Here is a 12,038-nt window from a genome sequence, read left to right on the forward strand (position 1 = left end):
GTTTTAGTGTGAACATAAGTTTGCATTTATTTGAGACAAATGCCCAGTAAACCAATTATTGGGTTGGACGGAAACCGCATGCTCTGATTTTTATGAAACTGTCAAATTATTTTCTAAAGTAACTATTTTCTATTTACTGTTTTAGATTTCCACTGGCAATATATGAATGATCTGGTATTCCATCATTTTTAATATAACATTAGTCTATGTAGATCGTAAAATTAGTAAATAAATAAATGGTTCATATAAGAGCAGCTTGTAAAACACCACTTCAAAAAGTCCAAAGGGTAAGTAGGCAGGAGATCTATAAAAAAGGGTGCCAAGTACCAGCCTTTCTCTGGTTTGTTTTAGCTCACAGGACTTCCAGGTATACATAAAATGCTTTATACTCCTAAAAAATACCTGATACCATTTTTGTCTGGGGTAAGTTAGAATAAATAAATCTTTTCTTTCCAAAGCAGGATCATGAGCTATAAAGTGCTTCAGATAGTCCTGTGTTCAACGTTGCTTATAGGTAAGAGCCTGTTTCTTTTGTATTTATCATGTCTTTTAGAACTATCAAGTTGATAATTCTTTAATTTTAATTTTTTATTTTAATGTAATATAAGTGGATAGTAATAAAGAAAATATAAAAGCCATTCTATGAAAAAATAATTTTATAACAAAAATTGTAAGAGAATAACAGTAAATACACTGTGTAAATACACTGTGATCTTTAAAGAATATTTTCATTTGCTAATCTCTCAGCTCATTTCCTAGTAATACTATACCTTTTTTGCATAAAACATTTTAAGTATTAACAAAGTATCTCACATTCTGTATAATTTTGAACAATTTCTTCCTATTTCACAATATTTATTACACTTTTTGGTCCTTATTTTCATTTTCAGTTTCTCACACCAGAGACAATGTGATATTTACATGTGTGTTCAATTTATTTCATTTAAGAGTACGGTCTCAAGGTGAATCCATTTACCTAGAAATGTCTCAAGTTTATTCTTTGTGGCTGAATTGTACTACACTGTACATTTTAAAAATGTCTTTTTTATCCATTCATCAGTTGATGGGCACTTGGGTTGTTTCCAAGATTTGGCTATTACAAACTGTGCAGCTATAAACATGGGTGCGCATATATCACTGTAGTATGATGCTTTAAATCCTTTTGGGAAGATACCCAAAAGGGGAATAGCTGGATCAAATGGGAACTCTAATCCTAGTTTTATGAGGTATCTCCATACTGATTTCCACAGTGGTTGCATCCATCTGCACTCCCACCAGCAGTGGAGAAGGATAACCCTTTAACTTTTTAAAGAAATGAACATGTTTTATCCATAGACATATTCTAAAGCATTGAGAGAACCAAGCGATTGTGCCACGCTGTGGCTTTGAACAGGTTAACATCTATCACTGATTATTATTAACATATTCACATGTTACTCTCGCTAAGGAGTCTATTTAATTGCTGTCTCTAAAGAAGTGCTCCAGTGTCCTTGAACAAAGAAAAATTTTAACTGTCTTTTAGAAACTGTGATACACCGTATCATTATAAAAAGACCTTAAAGCACTTTGGGAGCATGAATTCATTAACCTTCTCCAAGCACAGCTCAGAGATGTGTTTAAAGGCAGATCAAGGAAGGCACCAGAGGCCAGGTGAATCACTACCAAATTGCCCCGGTAATTCTATGGCTTATATGAAAACTGAACTGAGAGATCATTTGTTTTCTCTTTTTAAAAAAATTGAAATGCTTACAAAAGTATAAATTATCTGATAAAGATGCTTAAATAGGGATAAATTTCTGTATCTATGATAAGCTTGAGACCTATCCAAAAAACATGTTTTGTTTGAAGCTCACCCCATGGGCAGAAATAGATATATGTGTATTTGCTTGTGTGTGTCTGTGTGTGTGTATGTGTGTGTGCGCATGTATGTGAGAGAATGTGTGTAATTAACCCTTAATTCCTATGCATGGAAATAATTTTATTTTTCTTATTTTTTAATGAAGTGATTGCTTATTATGAATTTGTGCCTAGAAGAATATAAAAGGGTGGAGGTAATACAGGGGATTCTAGATTTTTTTAATAATTTTTTTATTGGTACATGTTTGCAACATGTAATGATTATGCTTCTCATGGGGAGTTGGTACATGTACATAACAGATCTTAATTCTTTTTTTCTTGACCACCCCCATTACTCAGTCTCCTTTCCTTTTGCAAAAGACCTATCTTTCTCATTCCTTTTGTCTTTTATTATTTTATACATACATATATATATATATTTGGGTTTCTCATATAAAAGAAATCATGCAATATTTAAGCTTTTTTATCTGATTTATTTCACTTAAGATCATGGTCTCAAGGTACATCTGTTTTCCTACAAGTATTTCCTTCTTTGTGACAGAGTAATACTTCTTTGTGTATAAATACCACATTTTGTTTGACTATTCATCTACTGATTGACATATAGGCCACTTCCAAGATTTTGGCTCTTATGGATTGTACTGCCATAAACATGGGTACAGTAGGTATATATCACTGTGATATGATGTCTTCAACTTTTTCAGAAAGATTCATAGAGGGAAATAGCTGAATCAAATGGAATTTCTAGTTATAGTTTTTTATGGAAGGATCTCTGTACTGATTTCCATAATAGTTGTACTAGATTACAATCCCTCCAAAAATGTAGAAGGATTCCTTTATCCTGCAGCCTTGCTAGCATTAGTTATTATTTGATTTCTTGATGACAGTAATTTTTTTCTAGACTAAGGCAGAAACATGGTGTTGTTTTAATTTCTTTTTCTCAAATGGCCAGAGATGTTGTGTGTGTTTTTATGTATTTATTGGCCATTTGTATTTCTTCTTCTGAGAATTGTCTGTTCATTTCAGTTCCCCATTTTTGATTGTCTTTTATTTTGGAAGGGTCTAATTTGTGGGTACTTCATATAATCTAGATGGGGCTGGGGATTTAGCTCAGTGGTTCTGGAGCCTGCCTTGCAAGTGCAAGGTCCCCAGTTTGATCCCTGGTACCAAAAACAAAATCTGGCATATGATCTAGACATTACTCCTCTGTCTAAGGAATAGCTGGCAATTTTTTTCCCATTCTGTAGTTGTCTCTTTGTTCTGTTGGTTGTTTAAAAGTGCAGAAACTTTTAAATTTGATATTATCCCATTTGTTGATTCTGGGTATTATTTCTTATACAATTCAGGTCCTGTTCAGAAAATCCTTGCCTATGCTTATGTCTTCAAGAGTTTTACCTATTTTTATCTTCCAGCAGACTGTGTCTGTTTTAATATTTAGATCTTTGATCCATTTTGATTTTAGTTTTATACATGATGAGAAACACAGGTCTAGATTTAATCTTCTGCATGTGGATAGCCAGTTTTCCCAGAACCATTTGCTAAAGAGGCTATTTTTCCTCCAGCACAGTTTTTTTGGCTCCTTTGTCAAAGATTAGATAGTTGACTGTGCTCAGAGTTGTTTCGGCATTCCCTATTCCATTTCATTAATTCATATAACTGTTTTGTTTGTTTTACCAATAACACGTGGTTTTTATCACTGTAGCTTTGTGGTATAATTTAAAGTAAGAGATTATGATGCCTCTGGCTTTTTTCTTATTGCTCAGGATTGTTTTTGCTACTCTGGGTCTCTTCTGGTTTCATATGAATTGTAGGAGGGTTTTTTTCTGTAGTTCTCTGGGGAATGCTATTGGTATTTTGATTAAACTTGCATTAAATCTCTCTATCAGTTTTGGAAGTATGACCATTTTTGTCAATATTTGTTCTGCCTATCTAGGAACAGGGGATGTCTTTACATTTTCTGATGTCCTCTTCTATCTTCTTTTTCAGAGTACTGTAGTTTTCACTGCAGAGGTCTTTCACTTCCCAGGCTAGGTTAATTCCTAAGTATTTAATTTGATGCTATTGTGAAAGGTATTCTTTTCCTAATTTCTTTTTAAGTTCATTATTAGTGTACTTTACATCCTGCTATGCTATTGAATGCAGTTATTAAAACTGGAAGTCTTTTGGTGGAATTTTTTGGATCTTTTGTGTAAAGGATCATGACTTCTGCAAAGGAATCCTGTAAAGGATCAGGACTTCTTCCTCTCCTGTAAATATCCCCACCCCCAGACTAATTGCTCTGGTTAATGTTTCACAAACTACATTGAACAGGAGTGGTAATAGCAGACATACTTGTCTTGTCTAATTTTAGTGGGAGAGCTTTCAGACTCTCCCTTTTTAATATGATGTGGGGCATGCTATTGTGCTCCTGGGGATCTTCCCCAAAGAATTAAAAGAATCATACCACAGTGATATATGTGCACACATGTTCATAGCAGCACATTTTGTAATAGCTAAAACTTGGAAACAGCCCAAATGCCCATCAACTGGAGACTGGTTAAAGAAAATGTGGTTTTTTTATAAAATGGAGTACTACTCAGCCATAAAAAATGAGAAATTAGAGACATTTGTAGCTAAGTGGATGGACATTGAGGTGATACTTTTAAGTGAAATAAATAGGACACACATGAATAAATACCGAATAGTTTCTCTGGTGTGAGAAACTGAAAGAGTAAATAAGGACTAAATGTATAATAGGTCATGTGAAATAGGAAGAAAGGGGGCAAAGGGGAAGGAAGTGGGAGGGCTGGGGAAAGGATAGAAGGGAATGGGATTAATATGAGAAAATGGAAAAATAGGAAAAAAATCTTTGTAAATAGGGAGGACTGGAGGGGTTGAAGGGCGGGCTGGGCAAGGGCGAAAAATAAGAACCAAGAGAGACTATGTAAGAGACTATGTTGTGCCTACCCCACAATCACAGGGACCCGAGTTCAATCCCTGGTACCAAAAAAAAAGAAGGTTTGGATTGTTCTTATTTTTCTCGAATCTTGAGGTACATTATTAGATTATTTATGTGGACTCATTCTATTTTTCTGATATGGGAATTCACAGCTATGAACATCCCTCTTGGGACTGCTTTCATTGTGTCCCATAGGTTCTGGTATGTTGTATTGGCATTATTATTTGATTTTAGAAAGTATGTAATTTTCTTCCTAATTTCTTCTGTGACCCATTGATTATTAAAGAGTGTATTTTAAATTTTTCATTTGTTTGCATAATTTCTGTGGGGTTTTGCCAGTGGTTTCTAGTTTAATTACACTAAGTTGTGATAATATGCATGGGATAATTTTGATTCTTTTGCAACTTAAGCATGCTTTATGAGCTAGTATGTGGGCTGTTTCAGAGAAAGTCTCTTATACCTCTGAGAAAAAACGTGTATTCTGTTGTTGCTAGATATCAAGTAAATAAATTTGTTCCAAAATTTGGTTCAACTTTGATATTTCTTTGTTGAATTTTTTGTCTAGTTGACCTATCTATTTGTGACAGTGGGGTACTGATGTCCCACACTTTGATTGTCTTTGGTGTTTATTTTATCTTTTATGTCAGTGGTGGTTTTTTTTATGAAGTTAGATGTGTTATGTTTAGTGAATATATGTTTATTATCTTTATTTCTTCCTGTAGAGTTGTTCCCTTAACCAATATTTAAGGCTCTTCTTTTCCTCTTCTGATCATTTTTGGCTTGAAGTCAACTTCATCTAAGAATGAGGTAGCTACTCCTGCTTGTTTTTTTGTTCTCAGTGCTTAGAATATTGTTTTCCATTCTTTGATTTTTAATCTGTGAATTTCTTTTTAGATGAAATGTGTTTATTGTATACAGCATACATTGGATTTTGTTTCCAGATCCGTTCTGAGAATCTGTGTATTTTTATTGAGGAACTGAGGACATTTACATTGAGCGTTATTACTGAAAGATATTGACCTATTCTTATCATTGCTTTATTCTCCTATTGATTTTTTTTTTTGCTTAACTGTACTTTCATCCTGGTATATTAATTCTATTAGACATTTTGGAATTGTTGGCTACATTGTCTCATTCTAGGATGTCCTTCAGACTTTTTTTTTTTTGCAGTTCTGGTTTGATAGTCATGAATTTTTTCGTGCTCTTTGTCATGGAAATACCTTGCTTTTCCATCAATTTTGAAACATATGCAGGATATAAAAGTCTAGGTTAAAAGTTGTTTTATTTTAGGGCTTAAAACATTACACTCCAAGCTCTCTCTGTATTTAAGATTTGTGTTGAGAAGTCTGCTGTAATCCTAATGGGTTTCCTTTATGAGTGATTTGTTGATTTTCTCCATCATTTCAAATTTCTCTATCAATTTCAAAATTCTATCTTTTCATTTACCTTCAGAAATTTTGACGGTGATGTGTTGTCGAGAGGTTCTTTTTGGATCATGGCTATTTTGGGGTTCTATAAGGCTCATTTACCTATATATTTCATTATTTTCCTATAGTTAGGGAGTTTTATGCTATTATTTCTGTAAAAATGTTTTAAATGCCATTTGTGATATCTTGTGATTTTTCACTAATTCCATTTAATTTTAGATTAGTCTTTGCATCATCTAGAAGCTGTTGGATCCACTTTTCATGTTCTGTTGTTGTTAACGTTTAGGTATTTCTGCATAATTGGTCTCTGATAGCAGCTCTATCTTGTATCTCTGACCCCTATTTCTAGTTCTGACATTCTCTCCTCACATTGGTCACTTCTGCCCATACTTTCAATAGAATGTTTTTTCTCCAGGGTTACTTTTTGAAACTTTTTCATGGACTCCAATTCTTTGCTAAACTGATCTTTCTTTTTTTTTTTTTTTTCTTGGCTCAACTAGGTTTTTATTAGTGTCTTCTGTAAATGCAATGATCCTCTTGTTTATTATGCCTGTTTTGTGTTTAATTATATCTCTTTTGAATTCACTGAGTACCTTACTGATCTTTTTCATGTCTTTTTTTCTCCAAGGCAGGGTCTCACTATGTAGTTCAAGTTGGCTTCAAACTCACCATCTAGCCTCAAAATCAGGGTGATACTGCTTCAGCCTCCCAAATTCTAGGAGTACAAGTGTGTGCCATAATGCCTGACTTTTATGTCCTTTTTTATCCTTGTGAATAATTTGGCTTCATGGCTTTTGATTTCCTCCCTTCAGCACCCCATTGATTGGCTTTGGGGGAGTTGGGAGGTTTTGGAAGCATTTTATTGCCTTTTCTTCTCATGTTTCTATGGTGTTTTTTGTTTTGTTTTGTGTTGAGATTTGTGGCATCTCAAAGTGGAAATATTTTTGTTGCTAGTATGGAGATCTCTTTAGTCAGTATGTCCTTTTCAGTAATGCACTCTGGACATAGCTAAATATAGTCCTTTGCCTCTATCCCAAGATCTGACCACCTCCATTTATTTGGGAGGGGAGGATGCAGTGTAACTGGCCCAGCCCTCAGTTTCTGAGGAAGGACTATAGTTCACTCTTAATGACACAAAGGTAATCCAGTTATTAGCATGCACAGAAAACCCATTAATAGCAATAACTATGCCACTACGGCAATAGCAACAAAATCAGCAATATAAATAGTGTCAAATTGAATATTGACACACCTTAAATACCAACAGTGTACCACTCTTAACCCTAAAAAGGAGATCTATAATTTTAGTATAAGCAGTAAGACAAACCAAACATTGATATACTATATATCTACTAAATGCAACAATTATACCTCCAGTAACAATAGAAAGGAATTCAATAATAATAACATAAGGTTAACTAAAGATAAAGTGCTTAATGGTTACACTGGTAAAGTTGAAAGGGCATGGAGAAAAGGAGAATGAAAGAAGAAAATTTTGAAAAATTAAGTAATGGAAAATGAGAAGGAAGGCAGAAAAGTGAGATAAAGGATCCTATTAAGAAATAATATGAAATTATTAGTATTAGATAAAGGTAACAGAAAAGAAAAAAATAAAAAGAAAATAATAAAACAATAAGAAAAAAATTAAAAATAAGAAAAAAGAAAAAGGATGAAAATGAAAAAAATAAGAATAAAAAAAATTAAACAGAAAAAAGAAAATTTCTCAAACCTCCAAATACCTGTGAATGGAAAAGAGAAAGACAAGGAGAAAAAAAAGTGAGTCCAAAAAAAGAGAAAAACTTTTCTCTATATTTTTGAATGAGTAGTTTCTTTCCAGGATTTGCAGGGTTTTTTTCCCTTATTGTCTTTATTCAAGTATTCACACCAGTTATATTATGTTACAGTAAATGTTCCAGAATTTAAAAATTGAATAATTTACTTCAAACTAATATAAAATGAAGTCAAATGTAAAACATCAATTTAACACAATTCTAAATTAAACTACAAACACAAATAGACCATAGTTGATGAAGTCTACTTAATCTCAAAGTAGGCATACATGACTGAAACCAGGGATTTGCAGTGGTTTTTTTGTTTTTTGTTTTTTGATACAGGGTCTCACTTGTGAAGGCTGCCCTTGAACTCACTATATAGCCCAGGCTGGTCTTGAACTCCCTGTGATCTTCCTGCCTGAGCCTTCAGAGTGCTGGGATTACAGAAGTGCACCACCACACCAGGCTTGATTTACAGGTTTAGATTCCAGCAAATCACAGTTTCCTCTATCTAGCTTTATGTCTGTGGGTTTGTGAAGTGGCCCCTGTTGCAGAGAACCCAGGCTGTCCAAACCCTCGAGACCAAGGCATGTCCTTGTTCATGTTGGTAATGGGGAAAGCAATCAGACTCTGATCTGTGTAGGTGTAGGCAGCATGGCAAGAGTTCTCAGAAATCATTTCAATAAAGACTTTTAATCACCAACACTGCATTTTGCATTTGTGTCATGGTTATATATCATAAATGATTTCAAAAAATTTAATCATTGTTAATTAAGCAGTTATCACCATGGTATATACAATCACAGATCTTGTCCATATCTCCAGAGTTAGACTGGCTCATGTGTTTGAAAGCATCCTGGACATCAGTCATGGGCTAGTTATAACCATCAGGGCAGTGCTTTACCTCCATGGTGACCCATACAATTGAACTGAATGGTAGATGCCTGAGAGGCAAATGTACCTCATTCACCTGTGAGTGCTGCCAGGTAGTATCTGGCTGGGGAAATTAATTGTACAAAAAATTTTAAGGAACCTAAAATGCTTTCTAAAGAAACAACTTTAAATCAACTTCAGCTAAGATACAAATATGTGTACCTATAGGACAGTTAGCTTAATTTCACTTTCTAAATATTCATGGAAAAACAACTTGGGAATGAGAAAGAAAAGACAGAGAAGCAGTCTTCAGTACTGAACTAGCCCTTCAGACCTTGGGAAGAAATGTGTGCTACTTGAAGGCTGAGGAGCCCTTTCATTACACTGATAACTAGCTTACCTGACATCTTTAAAATCGAATAGCTCTAGAGTAGGAAATAATAGTTTGAATCAACTTTGTTTGCCTCTCCTCCTCCCCACTTTTGTTTCTTTTTTATCTGCATTTCTCTGGAGCCCTTCTTCTTATCATAAGAAAATAACCCGACAAGGCATTTGTATATTTTTATTATATATTTTGAAAAGTTTTCTTCATGACAGATTAATTGTCTAACCAATTACTTTACTTTGGAATTTGATTTAAGGTTGATAGGGAAAAGATCTCATTTTTCATTATCCCGATGGTGATACTGAAGTCAGAAATGATGACAGGTCCCTTGCTCAAGTGATTAAATACATGAGCACAGTTCCCAAGTGAGCTCATTGATTTTTTCAAAATAATAACTTACACGTATTGAAACTGATTCTCTGGTCAGAGATAGATATTCAAGTGCCATAACTGTATTATATATATCTCCCTTGAGCATTTAGGTTAAGAACTACCTTCTGCTGTAATAAAAGCTGCAAGTATTCTAAGGTTGCAAGTTCTTTTGCACATCGGGGGCTTTATCTATGTTATCTTAAATCAATTCTCATGGGCACTGTGAAGTTTACTCCATGGCTTGAGTTTTACCAAAAGGAAACTCAAGGCCTAAGAGAAGTGATCTGACCAAACTACATAGGCAGCCACTGGTGGATGCTGTGTTCTCATCAAAATTTTACACCTCCTTCTGAGAGCAGAATTCTTCTTTCACCACACAATCTGCTCCTTCTGGCACCTCACAGAAGTGAGGTAGGCATCAGAGCACTAGCAAGACCCCCTCCGCCTGAAAAAGAAGTAGAGCCATGTAATATTAACACACACTAATAAAATAAAATGAAAATAAAAATAAGAAAAGAAGCACAGTCAGTAGCATAACTGTTGTCTCCCCCAAGAGAAGATGAGGAGTTTGGAAGCTGGGTGAGCTTATCTGACAAAATGAAGCAGTACCAGTGCCCACCCAAGGACTTTGGATGACAGTTCCTAGCTGTACGAATGGTGAAGGGTAGTGCTAAATTCAACATATTCTACCTAATAAGTCATTTGTAAAAACTCAAACATTAAGAGAAAATATGGAAAATAAATACATTTGGAAATTGTACTAAGTAAACCAGTACTTGAAAATTAGGAGATTAGCAGATAGTTTTGGTTGTTTGTAATTTGTGTACATTTTTAAAAATATTTCTTTCTTTGATTTTTTTTCCCCATTATGTTTATTGGTACATTTTAGGTATAAAATACAGTTACATTCATCATTGGGATCTTGTACTATTACATGAGTCTCTTGGTTCTTATTTTTTTTCCCCTTCCTTTGCCCTCCCTTCACCCCCTCCAACCTTCCCTATTTGCAAAGACCTTGTTTCCATTTCTTTCCTCTTCTCATATTTTTTCCTTTCCCTTTTTTCCCTTCCCCTACCCCTCCCAATTCCCCTGCTCTTTTAGACCTTTTCTTCCTGTTACTCAATATCATTATACATTTTTTAATTACAATATTAAGATCTAGAAGACATTACCACAGATTTTACAGAATTTAAAAGGATATAGAAAGCATATTTCAAAAATCTTTTTTGAAATAAATTTGACAACTTCTAAGAAGTACCCTGGAAGACAAATTAATGAAGCTAACTCTGGAGGAAATATAAAATTTGAATAGCACCTATTAAAGTATATTCCTAGCTTGAAAACCTACCTATATGACAACAGCAGGCTCATAAACATTTTACCTGATAAATTATATCAAACAATTAAAGCAGAAAAAAGAAGGAACACTTCTCCCCTCATTTTAGAAACTCAACATTGTGCTAATCCTAAAACTGGATAAAGATAATAGAAGAAAGAAGTATGAACATAGATAGAAATTTGTTTAACAAAACAAACTATTAGAAGTCATATCTGGCAGTATGTAGAAAGTGGTTTTGTTATAGGGATGGTAGTGTTGGTTCAGCATTGGAAGATCCACCCCCAAAAGTCATCATTTGAACAGGGGAAAGGAAAAAGTCATATGATCCTGTCAGTAGTTGGAGAAAAAGTATTGGACTAAATTCCACAGCTGTTCATGGTAAAAGCTATCAGGAGACTAGAAGTAAAACAGAAACTTCTCAACAGATTAAAGACATGTACTCCATATTTCCTGCGAGAGCACCTTATATAAATGGAGAAGATACAATGCTTTCTCCTTAAGGTGGGGAACAAGGGCAGATATGCTTACTCTTTATCTGTCCATTAAACTTTGAAAGCTAATCCCAACCAAAATAGTCTGGCAATAAAATGACACAACTAGGATAGGATTGGCATGGCAGAAGCAAAATCTTTATATGTAGATGAAATGATCATCTGCAGAGAAAATACTAAGAAATCTCTAGGAGCCTCTAGAACTTGTATTTGATTTTAGCAGGATTAGAAAACACAAGGTATATATAAAAATTCAGGTCTGTGTATACTTGCTATAAATGAAGAATTGGATATTGAAATTTAAAAGTTATGTAGAAATACAAAGGAGCTAGAAAAGTTAAAATCAAAAACAAAAACAAAAACAGTTTTAGAAGACGTTTAGTACCTAATTTTAAGACTTCTTCTAAAGCTACAGTAATCAAGGGAGTGTTGGTGTATGGAAAGACATATAGATCATTTGAATAAAACAGAGAATCTAGAAATAGAACCACACATATATGGTCCACTGAGTTTTGAAAGATTATTTAACATTAGCATTTTATAGAATATAAACTCAATTCAAGAGCCGAGGAAGAGATAGTGTC

General features: G+C 34.1%; 1 protein-coding gene across 2 annotated transcripts in view; it reads left to right on the forward strand.

The window, feature by feature from the left end:
• The first annotated feature begins 291 nt into the window (after positions 1-291).
• CUNH3orf85 (chromosome unknown C3orf85 homolog) overlaps positions 292-12,038 on the forward strand; it is a 31,914-nt gene continuing 20,167 nt past the window's right edge. The window contains exons 1-2 of one of the 2 annotated variants that reach the window (XM_087215095.1): positions 292-367; positions 459-514. In XM_087215095.1, the coding sequence (XP_087071221.1) occupies positions 466-514 (49 nt within the window). In that variant the 5' untranslated portion in view covers positions 292-367; positions 459-465. The remainder of the gene's footprint in view (positions 368-458; positions 515-12,038) is intronic. The other variant, XM_087215098.1, reaches the window with a different exon arrangement.

The sequence above is a fragment of the Heterocephalus glaber genome, unplaced genomic scaffold (assembly GCF_053883595.1).
Source record: "Heterocephalus glaber isolate CG9 unplaced genomic scaffold, H.glaber_assembly_v1.0 deba00000122, whole genome shotgun sequence".
Lineage (NCBI taxonomy): Eukaryota > Metazoa > Chordata > Mammalia > Rodentia > Bathyergidae > Heterocephalus > Heterocephalus glaber.